At 47.5% G+C, this 21,397-nt stretch overlaps 1 protein-coding gene across 9 annotated transcripts in view; it reads right to left on the reverse strand.

The window, feature by feature from the left end:
* TESC (tescalcin) overlaps positions 1 to 21,397 on the reverse strand; it is a 68,478-nt gene that overhangs the window by 46,136 nt on the left and 945 nt on the right. For 7 of the 9 annotated variants that reach the window (XM_019641593.1, XM_019641594.1, XM_019641592.1 and 4 more), the window contains exons 2-3: positions 21,025 to 21,164; positions 18,398 to 18,470 (exon numbers count right to left, since the gene is read on the reverse strand). In XM_019641593.1, the coding sequence (XP_019497138.1) occupies positions 18,398 to 18,470; positions 21,025 to 21,164 (213 nt within the window). Of the gene's footprint in view, positions 1 to 18,013; positions 18,335 to 18,397; positions 18,471 to 21,024; positions 21,165 to 21,397 lie in introns of those variants that run through there. The other 2 variants (XM_019641599.1, XM_019641596.1) reach the window with 2 other exon arrangements.

Below are 21,397 nucleotides of genomic sequence, written 5' to 3' on the forward strand. Positions count from 1 at the left end.
CCAGAGGGCCCTGGTTCGGATCCCACATATGAGGCGCAATGATGGTGCCAACTTGGGCCAGTGAAGCAACATCCTCCACAACTAGACTGAAGAACAAAACGACAGCAACTTGTCTGTTCCCCATCCCCAACTTAAAAAAAAAAATCTTTAAAAAAAAAATATATATATATACATATATAAAAATAAAATAAAATAAAAAATAAATGTAAACGGACTAGATGCTTCAATCAAAAGTCATAGGGTATCTGAATAGATTAAAAAACAAACAAACCAAGACCCGTACATATGCTGCCTACAAGAGACCCACTTCAGATCGAAAGACACACACAGAATGATAGTAAAGGGATGGAAAAAGATATTTTATGGAAATGAAAAAAATACTTATATCAAACAAAATAGACTACAACAAGGGCTATAACAAGAGACAAAGAAAGGCATTTCATAATGAAAGGGTCAATCCTACAAGAGGATATAACTTTGTAAACATCTATGAACCCAATGTATAAATATATACAGCAAATATTGAGGACTTAAAGGAAGAGATCTACAGTAAAACAGTAATGGTAGGGGACTTTACCACCCATTGATATCAACAGATAGATCACCCAGACAGAAAATCAACACGGAAGCAGTGGTCTTCTTAACTGACATATTAGACCAGATGGACTTGATATTTTTAGAACATTTCACTCAAAAGCAGCAGAACACACGCTTGTTTCAAGAGCACATGACGTTTTCCAGGATGGACCACATGTTAGGCCACAAAACATGTCTCAGTAAATTTAAGAAAACTGAAATCATATCAAGCATCTTTTCCAATCACAGTGGCTTACACCTCTAGTTTTATAACTAGAAATCAATTAACATGAAGAAAACTGAGAAACATACAAACACATAGAGGCTAAATAACGCGCTCCTAAACAATGAATGGGGTCACAACGAGATCCAGGAAGAAATCAGAAGATACCCGAAGACAAATGAAAATATAATGACGCAAAATCTATAGGAGACAGCCACAGCAGTTCTAAGAGAGAAATTTATAGCAATACAGGCCTACCGCAAGAAACAAGAAAAATCTCAAATAAATACCTAAATGAACTAGAAAAAGAAGAGCAAACAAAGCCCAAAAAGAGTAGAAGGAAGGAAATAATAAAGATCAGAGTGGAAATAAATGAAATGGAGTAAAAAAAAAAAAAAAACAATAGAAAAAGTCAATGAAACCAAGAGCTGGTTCTTTGAAAAGATAAAACAAAATCAACAAACCTTTAACCAGACTCATCAAGAAAAAAAGTGGGAGGGCCCAAATAAATACAATCAGAAATGAAAAAGGATAAGTGACAAAAGGCACAGAATAATACAAAGGATTATAAGGAAATACTATGAAAAATTATATGTCAACAAAATGGACAACCTGGAAGAAATGGATAAATTCCAAGATATATACACTATTCCAAGACTGAATCAGGAAGAAACAGAAAACCTGAACAAATGGACTACTATTAACGAAATCAAATCAGTAATCAAAAAACTCCCAAGAGACAAAATCCTGGACCAAATGGGATTTATTCATGGGATGCAAGGGTGTTTCAATATCTGCAAATGAATTTATAGGATACATCACATAGAGAAAATGAAGGATAAAAATTATATGATCATATCAATAGATACAGAAAAAGCATTTGACAAAATCCAACATTCATTTATGATACAAACTCTCAGCAAAGTGGGGATAGAAGGAACATTCCTCAACTTAATAAAGGCCATATATGACAAACCCACAGCTAATATCATACTCAAAGGTGAAAAGCTGAAAGCATTTTCTTTAAAATCAGGAATAAGACAAGGATGTTCACTTTCACCACTTTTATTCAACATAGTATTAAATAAGTCCTAGCCACAGCAACCAGACAAGAAACAAAAGGCACCCAAATTGGAAAGGAAGATGTAAAACTGTCATTATTTGCAGATGACGTGATACTATATAGAGAGAACTATAAAGATTCCACCAAAAAATTATTGGGACTGATAAATGAATTCAGTGAAGTTGCAGGATACAAAATTAATATTTGAAAATCAGTTGCAGTTTTATACACCAATAACAAACTAACAGAAAGAGAAATTAAGAAAACAATCCCAGTTACGACTGCATCAAAAAGAGTAAAATACCTAAAAATAAATTTAACCAAGTAGGTCAAAGACCTGTAGTTGGAAAACTATAAGACACTGAAGAAAGAAATTGAAGAAGATACAAACAAATGGAAGGATATACCGTGCTCATGGATAGGAAGAATTAGCATCATTAAAATGTCCATCCTACCTAAAGGAATCTATAGATTCAACGCAATACAGGAATTAATCAGTAAATAATCAAAATACCAATGGCATTTTTCACAGAACTAGGACAATAATCCTAAAATTTGATATGGAACTAAAAAAGACTCTGAATAGCCAAAGCAACCTTAAGAAAAAAAGAACAAATTTGGAGAAATCATACTACCTGAGATCAAACTATACTACTAGGCTAGAGTAATCAAAACAGCATGGGAAAAAAAACGGCACAATAGAACAGAATAGAGAGTCCAGGAATAAACCCACGCCTATACAGTTACTTAATCTATGACAAAGGGCGCAAGGATATATATACAGTGGAATAAAGACAACCTCTTCAATAAACGGTGTTGGGAAAACCGGACAGATACATGCTAAAGAATGAAACTAGATCACTTTCTTATATCATATACAAGAATAAACTCAAAATGGAATAAAGATGTAAATATAAAACCTGAAACCATAAAACTCCTAGAGAAAAACATAGGCAGTAAACTCTCTGACACTGCTCTTAGTAATATTTTGTCTGATCTATCTCCTCAGGTAAAAAAAAAACAAAGAAAAAACAAATGGGACTACATCAAACTAAAAAGTTTTTGCACAGCAAAGGAAACCATCAACAAACAAAAAGACAACCTACTAAATGGAAGAAGATATTCACCAATGATACATCTGATAAGGGGTTAAGATCCAAAATACATAAGGAACTCATACAAACACACACACACACACACAAACAAAAAAACACAAACAATCCAATTAAAAAAATGGTCAGACATTTCTCTAAAAAGGACATAACAGGTGCCCAATAGATACCTGAAAAAATGCTCAACATCACTAATCATCATTAATGCATCAGAGAAATGCAAATTAAAACCACAATGAGATACCACCTCACACCTGTCAGAATGGCTATCAGCAATAAATCAACCAATCAACCAACAAGGGTTGGACAAGGATGTGGAGAAAAGGGAACCCCTGTGCACTGTTGGTAGGATGCAAATTGGTGCAGCCACTATGGAAAACGGTTCCTCAAAAAATTAAAAATAGAACTACCTTATGACCAAGCAATCCCACTTCTGAGTATTTATCCAAATAAATCCAAAACACTAATTCGAAAAGATATATGCACCCCTATGTTCACTGCAGCGCTATTCACAATAGCCAGGATATGGAAGCAACCTAAGTGCCCATCAGTGGATGAATGGAGCAAGAGGACATGGTACATATACACAATGGAATATTACTCAGCCATAAAAAAAGAATAAAAGCTTGCCATTTGTGACAATATGGATGGACCTAGAGGATATTCTAGTAAGTGACGTAAGTCAGGCAGAGAAAGACCAATGCCATGAGATCGCATTTATACGTGGAATCTAAAAAACAAAATAAATGAATAAACAAAACAGAAACAAACTCATAGATGCAGAGAACTGATGATTGCCAGATGGGAAGGGAGTTGGGGGCTGAATGAAAAGGTGAAAGCGATTAAGAAGAACAAACTGGCAGTTACAAAATAGTCACGAGGATGTAAAGTACAGCACAGGGAATATAGTCAACAATATTGTAATAACTATATATGCTGCTAGGTGGGTACCAGACTTACCACAGTGATCATTTCGTAAATTATATAATGTCTAACCACTATGCTGTATACCTGAAGCGAATATATTATTGTATGTCAACTGGAATTGAAAAATAAAGAAGTTAAAATAAATAATAGTGACAGTTATATATTTGACATGGAATTACAGTCTACATACAAGGTCTAAAAATAGCTTGCTACAAGAACAGCATGCTGGGGGAGATACAAACGTATACATGTAATGAAAAAAAAAAAGGTAGACTTGTTTTCCCAAAATAATAATAGCAATGCTGGGATTAAAGACTTTGTTTGTTTTGCTTTGATTCATCTATGTTTTCCAAATTTTTTCTAACATACAATGTGTATTTATTACTCACGCAATGAATATTTTAAGCACACATTATGGTCCCATATGGGACAGCCAAGAGAGCTCAAATATATTGTTACTGATGAATCAGTCGCTGGCTGCGTCCATGTCCCCAGGCACACGTTTTTATTTAATCTTTTCCATGGCCCTGTGACAGACAGACTGTTCCCATTTTACAGAAGAGCAAACTGAGGCTTGGAGGGGATGGGTCACTTGCCTGAGGTCACCAAACTTGAAAGAGGCAGATCCCGGGTTTGTGCTCTATTTGTCTGGCAGAATATGTATGCTTTTGTTTTACGTTTGATCGTTTGTTTGTTTACGGACACCATACTCCCATTTTGGGTGATCACATTAGATTGTCAGATTAAGAATACCCAAGTACACTGATGAGAAATAATGAGCAAAAATTACAGCCAAACACGTGCTCCCAAACCACCTCTTTAAAGATGAGTTACCTTGAAAACATCATGCTAAGTGACAGAGGCCTGACACAAAGGCCACACACCGTATGATTCCATTTATATGAAAGGCTCAGAGACCCAAATCCATAGAGATGGAAAGAAGACCAGCGGTTGCCTGGGGCTGGGGAAGGAGAAGGGGGCATCACTGCTAATAGGCACCGAGTTTCTTTGGGGCGGATGAAAATGTTCTAAAATTAGATTGTGGTGATGGTTGCGCAACCCTGTGATTACACTAAAAAACTACTGAGTACGCGCTAAATGGACGAAATGTATGGTATGTGAGTTATATCTCAATAAAGCCATTAAACACATAAATTACATGCATAAGCATGACAAACGTAATAGTCAACATGAATTAAGCATTTACTGTGTCCTGGGCACTGTGCTCAGGTCTACCCTTGATAGGCGTTGGTTCATACAACCCTCTCGTCATTCCTATCAGGTAAGACAGTTTGATCCCCATTCTAGAGATGGGAACACTGAGGCTTGCCCAAGATCACACAGACAGGAAGAGGCATATAAGCTAGAAATCATCCTAGACCAGGTTGCTCTAATGAAGAGCTTCCAGCTAATGGCATCCATGTACTTGCACACGCACCGGTGTGCGCACACCTTTCACCCTGCCTGATTGAAAGCAGAGGCATTAGGACGACAACCTCCCACTTCTGGTCCCCCGTTTTCAGCACCCAAATTCCCAGAGCCAAGAGCTCAGCCCTTCGCTGAGCTCCACGTACCCTCGACTCCAGCTCCCAGGGCTGACCCTGGGTCCCCACCTGATACGCATGTACCTGAGTCACATACCCAGGACCGTGCAAGACCCTGTCTGTTCTTGTGGGAAGGAAACTTGTCAGTCCTCTGCTTTCACCAGTCCCCCAGGAGGTCACAGTTGCCATGGGGACGAGGGGCCGACACACTGCTGCTTCTGTGCCTGCCCTCCTTACCTTTGGTTTTAGATTTCAAACTGAGATCAGAAATGCACAACCTTCCACCAATCTTTAATGTGTGTGTGTGGGGGGGGTGAAGGGGGGTAGCTTGTCACTTTGTATCCAAAGCTTAAACAAAAAAGTCAAACCACTGCATTGCCTCATAGGCAGCCACCAGCCACACGTGGCCACTAAGCCCTTGAAAGGTGGCCAGGACAAGCTGCAATGTGCCGGAGTGTGAAACGCTCAGCAACTTCCAAAGACTCAATACCGAAAGAATGGAAATGTCTCAATAATTTTTATATTGATTATACGTTTAAAAAAGTTTTAGATATAATGGATTAAATAAAATGTTATTAAAATGAACTTCACTTGCTTCTCTTTAAAGCCGCTACTAGAACATTTAGAGCTACCTGACTTATATTGCTCCTAGAAAGGTTAGAATGATTCCGCCTCTCGTTATATTTGCCGTGGGCACTGGTGGTGTACGTATGTATGTGCTGTGAACCAGCCACTCAATCCCCTGGGAACAAATCCTGAGGAATTGAGACAAGTGTACAAAGAAAAACTGATACGCGTAATCTTCGTTGTCTGTTCAGAACAGTAAAAAGCTGGGGAACTGCTGAGCTGCAGGACCAGTTAACTAAGTACGGGTACATCCTGAAGACAGAACACTACACAGCCTTAAAAACTATTTTTTAAATATCGTGGGACACAGAAAAATGTTCATGGTATTTCAGTCCGAGGAAAATCAACAGGCTACACGATCTCATTTACATGAAAGTTCATATTGATATACCAAAACAAAACAAAACAAAACAGCAAAGGGGAAACTCAATGAAGGAAACACCCAAAGGCACAGTTGGAGGGAGCGAGGGTGGCTTGGCTGAGAACACCCTCCTGCTCTCCCCACGGGTTTCAGAGCCCCCCACCCCGGCCCTGTCTCCCCAGCGGCACTAGCAGGGATGGAGGCCCTGGAACACAAGGTGACATCACTGGGAAGGTCTCAGTGGCTTCCAGGTCCTCCAAAGCCCTCCTACTCTCATGTCGCCACACACGGGCCACGACTCAACCCAGGCATGGGCCAAAGTCTCGGAATACAGAGGAGAGCCAGGCAGAAAGGTGAGCTACCACTGCTGCTGAGAGCTGCGGGTTCCACCCTCCGCTTCACGTCCTATTCAACTCCCTTCCCGGGGCCACTGTGTCCTCTGCCCTCACGAAGCTGCTCACCCGACAAAAAACAATCAAAATCACACAGTGCACAGTACACACAATCACCAAAAGCTGGGAACGCCCACATGTCCATTGACGCGGGCGAAGGAACAAAATGTGGTCCATCCATACAACGGGATGCGACTGGTTCCACCACAAAAAGGAACGAAGTCCTGACACACGCTCCAACGTGGATGGACCCTGAAAACACGGTGCTAAGGGCAAGAAGCCAGTCACACAAAGCCACTATTGTATGCTTTATGTATACGAAATGTCCAGAATAAGCAAATCCATAGAGACAGAAGGTGGATTGGGGGTTGCCTGGGGCTGTGGGTTTGGGTGTTAGAGGGACTGCTTATGGGCGTGAAGTTTCTTTTGGGGGTGATGATGCTCTGGAAATATTGGGGATACCTGCACAACACTGCAAATGCACTTAATGCTACTGACTGATACATTTTAAAACGGTTAAGTTGGTAAATTTTATGTTATGCGAATTTTGCACCGATTAAAAAAAAAATCACACACACACTTGGCACTGAACTTGACAGGAGGAGTATGATAGACAGGCATCGCCATGAGAGTGATTATTATGCCCCTAAAGCAATAATCTCCTGGTACCTGCTAGGTTCTTGGCTGGCTCCAGGCTCAGGAAGAAAGAGACAACGTGCTGTGTGCTGCCTGGAGCTACAGCCAAAGCAATGACTAATCCTGGGCCTCGGGAGGGAAGGGAGAGAAGGGAGGGGGGGAGGGGAGGGACGGAGGGACCCGCCCTCGACAGCCTGGCACACACAAGAGGCTTCACGGTGCTGGATACCGGGTTTCTCTCCTGTCTCCTGTCCTGGAAGCCACGTGCCCAATGTGTACATATTACAGGCCACGCCTTGCCACTGCGGTTACAAAATAAACCAACGATGCACTTGGGCGCACTTGGCCTTGAGAAGGAAGTTACCAAACCCAATTCTAGTCTCCTAAGCAGAAGCAGCCATGAGATGATGAATTGTTGGCTTTTACCCAACACCTTCAAACCCTTTTCATGCAAACGCCAACCTACTTTGTAAGTGGCAAAAGCTGAGGGATTCCTGGTAGGAGCGGCCCCATGCCCATGCCAGCATGGGGTCGGTGTTTATTCTAACCTCGAGTTCTGAGGGTCTCCTTAGGCTCTCTGTGGGTGTTTTCTACACAGAATGAAACCCCCAGTTCTCGGGACTGTGGCAAGCTGGGACACAATGAAGTGGCTTAACTTAGAAAATATCCTCCTCTCATGAGCAAGGAAAAACTCGGAAAGCTGTCAGAGTGGGGGTGCACATGACTCTCAGAAATCACAAAGCCTGTGCTTTGCTCATCGACACTCAGTTCCCAGTGGCTATGCTCTGTTCTTTACCATTTGCCTTACAGCGGTAATAATAACTGCCATGTGTTAGCATTTACTCAGAGGCAGGAGCTAAGCCAAATGCCTGGCAGACATCATCTTATTATGTCCTCAGAATAGCGTCTGCCTTTTAGGGTGGTTATCACGCCCATTTTACAAATAGGAAACTGAGTCTCAGAGAGGTTAAGTCACTTGCTGAAGGTCACACAGCAAAGAGCGGCCGAACTAGAATGTGAACCTGGGTCTAAGACTCCAGAGTCTATTCTCATAGCCATCTGCTATGCTATATGCCAAAATGGAGAAGTGGCTGGAATAATGAAGACATATCATTTATGTAATTAAAGAGACAAAGATGTCTCCATTTTAACAAAAAGACTAAAGATGAGGAAGGGGAAAAAAAAGCAACAGAGAATCAGTAGGGATTTGGAGAGTGGGCGTCTTTCAGAGCATCTAAGAAACTGGTTTTCACATCCTTCCAGAACTATCTTCAGCTCCAGGTTTATTCTGAGGCTAAAACCAAGTGAAGACAGGCTTCTTGAAAGTACAAGGGCTTCTTATGGAAAACCATTTAGATAAAGAACTCTAGTTCCTGCTACATGGAGCTAACACAGACTCTCCATTCCACTACACGCACATGAAACCCTGGATAAAATAAAATAAAAAAATTTAAATACTCCACTGCGCTTGAAAGGGAAACCCCTAGCTGCCAGCAGCAAGGAGGAAACTCAGATCTAGCAGGGTGAGAATGCCAGATGCTGCTGACATGGTTTAGGGGTATCAGAACGGTACAGGTTCCAGCAGCTAAGGGTGGGGGACTTCCAGCCAACTGACAGAAGTGGCCTTGGAACTGTATGAGTTAGAAGTGAGATTCCTATCAAAAAAGCTAGAGCACATTGGGGTGGCTGGTTAGCTCAGTTGGTTAGAGCACCGTACTGATAACACCAAGGTTGCCGGTTCGATCCCTGCACTGTGAGCTGCACCCTCCTTAAAAGAGTCAACTGTGCCATTGTAGCATGAAAACAATGTGTAACCAATGACCATGGCTGTTCCCCAATAAAATAAAAAAAACACAAACAGAAAAAAAGTTGAAAAAAAAAAAAGTGCTGTGCCAAGCCGAGTCCTTCTAAAAAACAAAAAGCTAGAGCGCAAAAGGCTGCTTCTCCATGTAAGGTGGGCCAGAAAAACATCCCCCACTGGCCCAGAGAGTCATCAGGAAGCTGACTCTGCTGAGAAGGTGGCAGGGCGCAGAAGAAATGGGTGAGCCTCTGTGATGAATTAAAACTTCAAGCCTATGCCGTGTGTAGGTGGAAAATTCAAACCTCTGGGCTGCAGGAAAGCCAAATTGAGAATTAATGTCGAAAGTTTTCCCAGAGCCGTGAAAGGCCTAAGGCACCTAGCACAATTACTGCAAAGCACCCTGCGAGGCACTTCTGTAACCCAGGGCACACAGGGTTCTCATGGGGAGGCCCATTCGGGAAGCCCATCTCCACTTGGCTTGGCCTCAGCATAAATCTGAAAGGATGTGAAAACCAGGAGGAAACAGCCCAGTTGAAGATGAGCTCATAATAAAAAACCAAACCACGCAAGCAAATGACCCGCCGTATGGGAGAATCAGCAGACCAATTAACAAAAGGAACGGCAACCCAAGAAGGAGGAACAGAAGAGGCTATCTAGTATAATAAGCTTTAAATGATTACAAATAACGAAAGAGCAGTACCCTATGAGAAAAAGCAGCGCATCTGAAAACCATATAGAAGTTATACAATGTTTTAAAAAGTCACTGGAATTAAAAATCTTAATAGTCAGGTGAAGGCATCAAAGTTGTCATAGCTAAAGAGAGAATTAGTGAACTAGAAGACAGACCTAAGGAAATGACCCAGAATATAGCACAGGGTAATAAAAAGATAGAAAATGTGAAAGAAAGGTAAAGAGGCATTCAGGACAGAATGACACAGTCCTACACATTTCTGATAAGAATTACTGAGGAAGAAGATAAAGAGAAAGGAGAAAGATGGAAGACACGAGTCATCTTTAGAATGAAAGCATAAACCATTCCCAGGCAGGATAAGTAAAATAAATCCACACCTAAACATGGTATAGTAAAAAAACAACAAAGATTTAAAAGAGGTTTAAAAAATTTTTTAAAGCATATTTCTACAAGGAAATATCAATTAGACAAAAAAGTTGACTCTTTTGTCTAATTGACAAGAGACCATCAAGTACTGAGAGAAAATAGTGCGGCAACCTCAAATTTTATACCCGGCCAAATGATCCTTTGTGTATGCTGGCAAAAATAAAGATATTTTCAAAGCTGACAACGCTCAGAGACTCATCGAAAGATCTATGGAAAGGTAATATTGTGTAAGAAAAAAACTAAATCTATAAGGAAGAATGGTTGCAATCATTAATAGGGTCTGCACAAAACAAGAATAAAACCAATACACGGGCTTTAAAAGTAAAGAAAAAAATACTACAGAGGAAAAAATTAATAATTTCAGGCATGTGAAAGACGACAGATGTCAAACATGGAATGAATTACGGAAGAAAGTTATAGAGTGCCCTTAAAAAGGAGAAATGGAGCCTGCTTCTGAAAGGTTTGTAATCAAAATGGTTAGTTACCTGCCGACAACTATTGAACACTTATGTGTCAAAGCTTTGCTTACATTCTCATTTGAGTCTAACGGCCCTGTGACACGTCCCCGTTTTACAGACGAGGAAACAGACCGAGCTGCAAAGTTACTTTGCCTAGAGAGGGAAAAGCAGTGCTGTGATTCAAATCCACAGGTACCTGCTGGTAAAGACCTAGGTAATGGGAGGTCCATGTGTGCCCACGTGTGACTCTGAGGTATCAAGGATGCAGATGATGACAAGAGAACCCCTGAAACTACCAGGCAGGTGAGGCCTGCTCACTTGGGGTTCTTGGACCACTGGGTCCCTGGCATGGGTGCTTAGGAGGACGCAAGGGGACCTCCTTCTAACCTCAGGGCACAGGAAAAGTCATTCACTGTAGTTTCTTTCTCTTTCCATCGCTGTCTACGCCATGCCAACAGTGCTGATGCCACCCGACCTTCCTTCCAGGAGGTATGTGGGCCTTGAGATCTGACTGTTCCGTCTCATCTCCCGGGGAGCTGTGCCCAGAACGGAAGACCCACTTCTGACAGGCTGCCCGTCCACAAAGGTCACACCGCTGGGACAACAAAGGGCCTTTGTGTCCTAGTGCTTGAAGGTGGCTGCCACCACCAGCGGAAATCACCCACGCGACCTCCTGGGCTTTATGAATTAATAATACCGTTGAAGCAGGAGACAGGATGGCTGGCAGGACCAGGGTGCCGGGCTCCTCCCTGTGACCTTGCCCGGTGCCACCAGCCTGGGCAGAAGGGGGCCCTGCCTTCTCTTCCCAGAGCAGTGAGCACTTCCGAGCTGAAAACGCCTCATTCCCTCAGCCACTAAAGGGCTTTGCACAAGTAAAAGCATCTTATCAACACCCGAAGTATTCTGTGCGTATGACTGGACCCTATGGTGTATCTGAGCGTTGATTAAATTGGTGCTGCATTCTGGGGGGCCATTAGCTCACACACAAAAATATCCTGCTAGCATAGGGGGTGGGACAGGCAAGAAAGGAAGATGCGTAAGGGATCTAAATTACTACTAATGGTGGAGCTAGGAAGTCTTGGAGTGGATTGCCAATTGCTTCCGCACCGAGGAAACACAAATTTTTCTTCTGAAATGGACGTGAGCTACCCAGGAAGACCCCGGGGAAATGGAGGAAGTGGCACACACCTGCCCCCTCCTCTCACTGCTCCCCTCACTGCGCACCACTGAGCTTGCCCTCCTCAGGGGTAGCCCACAATTCTAGAACATTCCATACCACCCAGAAGCAATCCCTTCTGCCCCAAGGCCCAATTCTCCCCTTGCCAACTTAGTAAGCAACTACGTGGAACACTGTTAACGAGTTCATGGAGCAGGAGTGTCAGTTCTCCCAGATATACAGACTCACAGGCTGTTACAGTCTCAGTCTATACCGCGTGGCGTTTGTCATGTCGGAGAGGCAGTTGCTCCTTGCACCTGAAATTGAGGCAATATTGAAAAAGAAGCAACCCCTAAAAGGCCTGGTTCTGAATTCGGGTTTCCACACTCAGCATCTAAGCGACCTTGATCAGTCACTTCACACGTCTGAGTGTCAGTGTCCTCATCTGTAAACTGGCAACTATAGTCCCGCCCTCCTTGGGCGGTACTGAGGGTGGGGAGATGACTGACACGAAGCGTTCCAGAAAGAACAGCTGCTGTCTTACTCAACAGCTGGCCGAAGGGGCCACAGGCCATCTGGTCAACCATTACATTTTCAAAGAGGGGTGGAACTGGCAGATCAGAGAGGGTGGTGGCCTGGACCAGGTGTCTCAGCAAGGCGGCTCAGGGCAGGCCTGAGGCTCACGGGCCTCCAGGCCCTGCTCCACAGCTGCTGCTAACCGTGGTGAGATGACCGGGCCCAGCTAATACAAAATATCAGCGTGAGCCAGAGAAGGGTGCTTTGCAGTGCCCAGGAATTAAATTCACTTGCTCCACAGCCCTTTCGAAAGCTTCCCAAAGCAGCCTGCACGTTTCCACACTGAGTCCCCAGGGAGGCGGGCAACGAAAGTCCGGATACTCAGACTTTACCAAGGTGGAGAGGGCTCTGGAGGGCTGCGGCCACTGGGGCCTCCCTCCTGTGGTCTTGACCTTGTGCCCAGGACACTAGACCGTCCCCCTCACCCCCAGGGCCTGTCCTGAGAGCTCAGCCTGTGGGGACTGGTCCTCCCAGGGCCTCCCAGACATGACCGTTCCTCCCTGCCAGGGAGCCATCGTTTTTCATTTATCTAAAATCAATAAATAAAAATAAGTGCTTCTATTATGATTATTCTTATTGAGGTATGATTTACATGCAATGGAATACGTCTTCACTGTTTCTGAGAACCTGATGAGATCTGGGGGGGCCCCTCCCCGCCCCCAGGGCCACACAGACACAATCCTGCACCCTTGTTCATAGGGCGTAGCGACTCCCCCAGGATCCCAAGTGGAAAGCCACTCTCCACCCCAGAGGAAATGGAAAGGGAGCCGAGTAGGTTTCGTTGGCTGTTTAGTTTAACGTGCCTCGGCGACAGGAAGAGCACGGTGGCACAGTGGCACCCGTCAGCCTATCCTTACCCCTGGGGTCCCCGAGCACTTGGACGGCAGGGGGAGGCATCTGTCCACTGGGGTGTCCAGTGCTTAGAGCACAGTAGACATGTTGCACATGGCAAATGGGGTGAAGCCTTGGTCCGGGGCACGTGAACACTTTATAACCCAGGAGTACTGCCAGCGGCGAGAATCCAGGGGAAAACGGTGCACGCCCACCAGCCAGCCAGGCCTCACAGGCCCCCGCATCTCTGGTTCCATTCGCGAATGGTGAGGTCTGGGGGATAGACCAGAAAGTGACTCTACTTCTCAGCAGCCTGTGACTTGGGCAAGTCACATCATCTCTTGAGCCTCAATTTCCTCCTCTATAAAGTGGGACAGCCAGTGTTCCCGGCAGAGTCCATAAGCGACTGTGGATCAACTGCACAGCTCGGTCCTTGGCAGATGACAAGCACTCGCTATCACCATTACGAGGTCTGAACTCCAGGTCTGGGAGATTGCTTTTCCTTCTTCCTCTGGAAGCTTCTTGGCACCTACATAGACATGCCTGTGGAGATGTTTTGCAGCCTGAAGGAAACAAATAGACCCTCCACCTTTCCCAGAATCCTCCTAACGATTTCCTTTCCAAGTTCAGGAGCAGGCACAGATTAGCGGGGATGGGAAGTAGGGCCAGCTCAAGGTGGCGAAGGGGAACAGACGTGGGTGAGCGGTCCCTCGGGAGCCACTTCCTGTGCAGGGCCCACAGCACACCTCCGGGGGACACACACTGGGCCTGACTCCATGTTCCTGCCCGGAGGGAGCGTCAGAAAGGTCAGCTCACCACTCAAAACACACAACCAGGATGCTTTTGCTTGGGTTTGTCATATGAATTTTAATAATCGAGGGAGTCAGCTTTCTTGGCTCAGAGGAGATGTTTGGGAATACTTGTTTATGTTTTAAATCAATCAATGAGACTCTATCAAGCAAGGGAGGTGGGTGAGCCAGTACTCAGGCCTATTTTTGGTGGCGATGGCTCAGTGCTGAAGCCAACGGGATACATAGCATGAGGAGGCAACCAGAGATGCCGGGAGGGTCAGCATGGCCAAGGCCGGCTGGTTGGCGGCGGGGGGCACTAGAGTTTCTACTGGACACATGCTCCAGGGCAATACTCCTTGGGTTATAAAGTCCCCAGGGTTGTCACCCCTTTAATATGAACCTCTTGTGTTCTCACTGAGGACCCCACGCTATGTACAAAGGTGACAAGACACATTCATCCCCATCTCAGGAAGCTCCAAGTTTTGAGGGGGTGACAGGTGACCGAGCCGACAATTATAACAAGGTGTGATGTGTGCTGTTACGGGAGGGACTGAGGGGGCTGCGGGATCCCCAAGGACAGGCATTTATCCCACAAAGGTTGGATGGAGAGGAGGCAAGGATGGCTTCCTGGAAGGGAACAGCAGCAGCTATGCTGAGTCCTGAAGGATAAAGGGCGTGAACTTCGTAAAGATACAGAGCTAAGACGAAACGTTTACCACCTTAACCTGGGTGGTGGTTGCAGAGGCATTCCCGTATATAAACACCCAGTTGTGCATGGTAAAATGAAGAGAGTGCTCCAGGCGGAGGGAACGGCTCGTGCAAAGGCCTGCAGGCGAGAAAAACATTTGGGCAGGCTTCTCCCACCCCTTCTGCATTCCTAGAAATCTGACAGGCAACTAAACACAGTGAAAGCACAGTGGTGTCAGGGATCCTGTGATCCCCAATCCTTCACCTATGAGCTGTGGGGCTCCAGGCAAGTTGCTTTACCTCTCTGAGCCTCCGTTTCCTTATCTGTACAACCACCATATTGCCACTTTCCCTGGAAGATTATCATGAAGATTCCACCAGAGTGCATGCGAAGTGCTCAGCGTTTTGGTCCTCAAGCAATGATGTCGACCATCACCATCCTACGCTCACCCTTCTTATCTTTTCCAGGTGGAGTCCTCAGGAAGGGAACAAGCTGACCCTTCAAATCGTGGGCCATCCTGGCGCTCAGAGAGGCTGGGGGAGCCCAGCAACCTAGGATCCAGATGGGGGCACTGATGCTCACAGAGGTAGAATGACCCGCTTAAGGTCACGCAGCTGGGAAGAAGTAAGACCAAGATTTAACTCTCAGCAGTGGCTCAGAGTGACCAGGACATATAAATGTGTTTAAAGCATAGCCAATAAAACTAAACACTTGCCCAAAGCCACATACCTAGAAAGACCCCTTCAATCAGGCTCCTGCCAAAACCTGAGCCCCAACTATGGCTGTGTCCTCATCTCATACAGTTCTTGTTTATTGTCCTCAGCTTCTTCCTGCCACAGGACCTTTGCACTTGCTGTTCCCTCTGCTCAAAATGCACCTTCCACTGATCTTCATGTGGCTGGCTCCTCATTTGGGTTTCTGTCCCATTATCTTCTCCTCAGAGAGGCCCTCCTGGCCCCTTTCTAAAGAAATGTTTCCCTGCCCCTCCCCCTGACCTCACATCCCTGTCTTGTTCACAGAGCTTAATACCGGTGGGTTGATTTGATTACACTGTGCGTCTCCCCTTGGGAACATCAGCCTTTCTGGGTCACCTCTAAATCCCCAGTCCCTGGTAGATAAATACTTGCTGAACAGGTAAAAGTGCCCAGACTGTGCCAGCCCCTTTCAGAGCACTAGAGGGAACTTCCCACCTACTTACAGAACAGAAAACTGAAAGCTTTCATCCTCCCCTCAGACCTCAGAACCCTTCTGTCTCCCTTCCTCCTTTGGAAAGTGAAATTTGAGTTCTGGCCAGCAAGAAAAGACACCACGTCAGCCACATCTAGGAAAGCTACAGAACATGTCACCTCCGGGCAAGACCGGACCCAGGAAACTGACAAGATTCCCAGCATGCTCTGCGGCCCCATCACCTGTCAAACCCACAGCCAGCCGGAATTCCCCCAGACTGCCTGCCTGCCCTTGGGGCAGCCTGAGAGATGGGGGCCAGCGGCCAGCAGCCCCTTCCCAGGAGGTGGGGGAGATCCCAGCTATAGAGAACCTCCAGAGGCAGTCAGAGGCAAAGAGAGGGCACTCAAGAAATAATAAAAATGGGGGAAACCCAAGAAAGTCAGGGCAAAAGGCATCCTACCTCCTCTCTTACATGAGCCTGGGGTTTGAACTGGACCTTATAAAACTTTCTGAAGAAGTAAAATATTCACACATGATTCAAAATGAAAATATAACAAAGTTTACAGTGAAAAGTTCGCTTCCCTTTCAATCCCTTCCACCAAATCCCTAAGTATTCCTTATTGTTACCGCCTGTGGGTACTTCCAGAGTCATTCATGCTAATAAAGCAATTAGAAATATATATTCTTATTCCCCTCTTTTTTAAACAAAAAAGGTTCCACATTATATATAATGTACCACACCATTCCTCACTCCATTTGCAGATAATTCTGTATTTTGTACACAGGAAGACATACACATACGTAAGTGCATGCAGGCGTACACACACACACACACACACACACACACACACACTCCATTTGTTAAAAGAGCTTTCTGTAATTTCCATCCAATTCTCCCGGAAAGGGGTGTTCAGACTGGGGATCAGGAGTCGTCTTTCAGCCAGCGCACAAATGGCTGGTTTCTTCCCCTGACTGACTACAAGATGCTGATTGCACTAAGCTCAAAGCAGCTGTCAGAAGCCGGCGCCTACTTAGAAATAACATCTGCAGCTCCCGTTTTTGTTTGTTGTTTTGTTTTGTTTTTTTAACATCTACCAGGTACTAACAGAGCTCCCATTCCAAAGAGAAGGAAACCGAGAGGTAAAGTGACTAGTCCAAGGTCACACAGCCAGGAAGGAAGTGGTGTTCACACCCTGGCCGTCCATCTCCAAAGCCAGTTTGCCCTCACCTGGCCTCCCGCAGTCTTCAGCCCACACTCCTTTTCACAGCCGGTGGCGGAGCCTGGCCCCCGGAGGTCAGGGCCCAGGGTCAAGTTCCCCGCTTGGGCTGACAGGCGCTTCCGCCAGACGCGTCCCTGCGGTCAGCTCTGCCTCGCGGTGCGGCCTCCCCGCCTCCCCGTGCGCCCCGCCTCTGCGGGTCCGGGGAGTCCCGGCGAGCTCCAGGAAGGTCGCCCGGCTCCTGCCAAGTGCCCTGCAGGCACTGCCTCGCTTAGACCTCCCAGCTACTAAAGGAGGTGGATCCACCTGAACCCGTTTTACAGATGGGAGGACGTAGCCAGAGCCCGGCTCCCACCCATCTCCCGCCGACTTCAAAACTTTCCACCCCCTGCGCACTGTGAATCCAAACAGCTTTCAGCTGCGGGACGCGCACCAGCTGGGCGTCCCGCGGCGCCTGCCCTGAGGAAGCTCGGGCCCTGCACGCTCCCGGGTCCGCAGTCCTCAGGCCCGGGGGTTCCCAGCCAATTCCGAGAGTGCCAAGGCACTCCTCACCACAGCCTGCAAAGTGGTCGACAGGCACCCATTTGAAGGAAGGGGAGACTGAGGCGCAGAGAGGGCCAGCTACTAGCCCAAGGTCACACAGCACGGCGGAGCGAAGCCGGGCGGGCGGCAGTGGGCTGGGAGCCCCCGCACCAGCCGGCGAGCGGTACCCGCCCGTGTCCCCGCGTCCGTCCCCCGAGGAATACTCACAGCCGGTCTTGCCCACGAGCTCCCGCACCTCCTCGGACGCGGAGTGGGCAGCGCCCATGGTGCCCGCAGCGGGGGCTCCTGGGCGCACGTCCCTCGCAGGCCCTGGGCTGCCGTCGCCTGCGTATCGGCCGGTTCTGCCTCGGGTCCAACGCGAGTGGGACGCCGAGGACGGGACTGAGCCGCGGGTTCCGCGTGGGGCCGAAGCACGGCCTCTTATAGCAGCGGAGGGCGGCGCGCCGCGGTCCTAGCGCGCACCGGCTTCCAGCACTGCGGGGAGCGGGGAACGGGGAACGGGGAACGGGGAGTGGGGAGTGGGGAAAGCCCCGCCCCGGGGCCGGAAACGGCGGGGAGGGGGTCGAGAAGGAGGGGGCCCAAGAAGCCCACCTCCAAGGTTTCTCAGTTCCTGCAGCGGCAGACGTGCTTGTCGCGCCTCGCCCCTTCCGCACTCCTGTCGGCTCTGGAAAGAAGCAGGTGGAAGTATAGAGTTGGGGTGTGAGCGGAGGAGAGGGGTCAGACCCCTGGGAGGTTTCCGTGCCCATCCCACCTCGGTTCCATCACACATCCTCCCAGCTCGCAGGACGGGAATTCCCCTGGGACAACGCAGGAGGACAACGAGCAGTAAATTAGCTCTATGGTGAGCAGTGAAGGTCATTAACAACAGTAATCCACCTGGATTCTGCACCAGGCACTTTGCTTGGCTTTATTGCACGGAACCCCCCTCCCCCTCCCAGCACCCTGATGAGGTGGACACACCCATGTGCGGACCCGCCCATCCTAGCACGTAGCACAGGAGCTTGGGAGGGGGAATTCTCAAACTTTAGGAGCAGAGAGCTCCTCCACGCCCTCCCCCCACCCCCACAGCCCACCCCCTGATTCTGACTCAGACAGGGCCCAGGAAGCTGCATTTCAGGCAAACTGTCAGAAGCCACGCTGGTGGGCCCCAAGTCAATGAAAGAAGTTCTGTGTTAAACTGGCTGAAGGGATAGAGCTCTGTAGCCAGGCTGGGAGGCTGGGGCCACTCCTGCCACCTGTCTGACCGGGATTCCTTCTCTTGAAAATGAGGATAATAAAGTTAATGAGATGTCCATCGGAAGGGCGTGGCACGGGACACAGCCCAAGGTGGTCTCTGTGCAATCATGTCCACTTTGCAAGTGAGGAACTGATTTTCAGACAGGTCACACATTGAGAGCAGAAACTCAAAAGTCAAGACTTTCCAGCTGCCAAGGCCAGGCTCCGTGGTGCTTGGTGACAACAGCTGTCAATGATTCATATATTAGGGGAAACTAAGAGGAAGGGCAGATGGGAGCTCTCTATACGTTCTACTCAATTTTTCTGTAAATCGAAAATTGCTCTAAAAATAAAGTCTATTAATTAAAAAACAAAAACAAAAAACAAAAAAAAATGATTCATATGTATTCAGTGTGTCCTGGGGGTGAACCTCAGGATAGTGCTGGGGTGAGTCAAGGGTCCTTCACTGGGGAGGGGGTCCCATAGCTGCAGACCACAGGCCCTTCCCAGGGCAGGGGTGCTTTTTAGAGCCACCAAGAGGCCCCTTAAACCTGCCAGCTGAGCAGAATCAGCCCCCTCCTGGTAGAAAATCCAGCCGCCCAGTTTGGGTCAGAAGGTATCCAGAAACCCAGACTGGACTTGGGGTCAGAAAGGGGATCCCCACGCCCCTTGGGAATTACCCACAACGGCTGGGAACAATTTTATTCTGCCTTAAAATATCGGTTCCTGGAATTTTATTAAATAATTCAAGGATTCAATGATGGGGTTTTCGGCTGGGGAAACAGAAACCGGCCTTCTGGCGACTGCATCTCCTCCCCTTGGTGGCTCCCAGAGCCAGAGACAGCGCAGGTGGGTGGGGATAAAGGCCCTGGGACGGTGTGCTTTGCTCTGCCCTTCAGGTGACCACAGAGAGGCCCCCTAGTGTATGGGGTGGGGGAGCCCACCTTTACTCCATCACCTGCTACTGGGTCAACATTATGTACAGCCGCACTGGCGCTGTCATCTCCCAGACACGCGGTTCCATCTGCCTGAGGCTCCCTGCCCTCCCTCTTCCTATGGCCTGAGCTTCCTCTTCAGATCTCAATCTAGATATCACCTCCTCCCAGCGGCCATCCCAGGGCCCCCATCCGCCCTCCTGGGTCTGCTGCCAAACAAGCCACCGTTGCCAGTCAGCCAGTCGGCGGGGGAGCTGGAAGAGAGGAGGGCTGGGGTGTGATGACCTGACCCAGGGAGATTTACTCCTGATGCAGGGTTTCGAGAAACAATCTGGAGCTCCTGTGGCAGCAGGAGGGCGGAGACGCCAAGGCATGATTTGTGGGTTCTATCGTTGGTTCATTTATTTAGTCCCTGCACATTTATGAAGGGCCAACTGTGCTCAGGGTTCTGGCTGGGTCCCGGAGCCTCACCCAGGAAGAGCCAGGAGCCACACTTGCACTCCTGAGGAAGTCCTGGAGGAGTGGGGAGACCCACCCACAGGAGGTGACTATGCAGGGGAGTCCACAAGGGCCACAGAAATCTGGAATGTTCAAGCCAGAATGGGCCCTGGGGACTCTATTATCCCTTAAGCTGAGTTTTGGGGAGGCCATGATTGTCCCCACTTGTGGTCCCAAAGGCAAATACTGGGTAGACAGATGTAGTGAGTTTGGGTGGCCCTGCCTGGGCTTTGCCCCCCTTCTCTGGCAGTGATGCACACACACCGTGGGGCTCTCTCCACACAAAGCCCGCTGCTGCCTGTTCCAGGACGTCACCGTTTTAATTCAATCCCACCCCTAGCTCTGTTGGCGTCACAAAGGAGGTCTGGAACTTTGCATGGGGTCTGGCTGGGCTGATGGGATCTGTTGTCTGGGGCCCTGGACGAGGGGCACCCTGTGTGGTATCTTTATCTTCCTGGCGCACAGCGTGATTTCCTGAGGGTTAGAAAACACTTTAGTCACCAGGCAACTGCGTCTCTCCTCCCAGAGGAGCTGATTAAAAACAGCAGCCACGTTGAGAATGGCTGGTACCTGTGAGGCCACGACGGGCAGCTGAGCCCAGAGACGGCGGCGAGGATGGTCTTCCTTCCTCTCCCACATTCGTGTCAGGGAAGGCTGCTGAGTCACACTTGGGTGAGTGCCTTCGCCTCCCTGGGCCTCAGTTTCCCCATCTGTGAAAGGCAATAAAAATGGTGGTTGTGGATTCATAAATGTAAAGTGCTTAACACAATGCCTGGCATGGTAAGTGCTCCCCACAGCATGCTGATAACCAGGCTCTGAAAAAAAGGCGACGGGAGCCCTGATTTGTAGCATTTGCCGATTGGCCTGGCATAAATACTCCCACTGTGGTCAGTTTTAAGCTACCAATAATTTAACAACTGGGGCTTGCAAAGTTCCTGAATGT

Source organism: Hipposideros armiger, unplaced genomic scaffold (assembly GCF_001890085.2).
Source record: "Hipposideros armiger isolate ML-2016 unplaced genomic scaffold, ASM189008v1 scaffold_62, whole genome shotgun sequence".
In the NCBI taxonomy this organism is placed as follows: domain Eukaryota; kingdom Metazoa; phylum Chordata; class Mammalia; order Chiroptera; family Hipposideridae; genus Hipposideros; species Hipposideros armiger.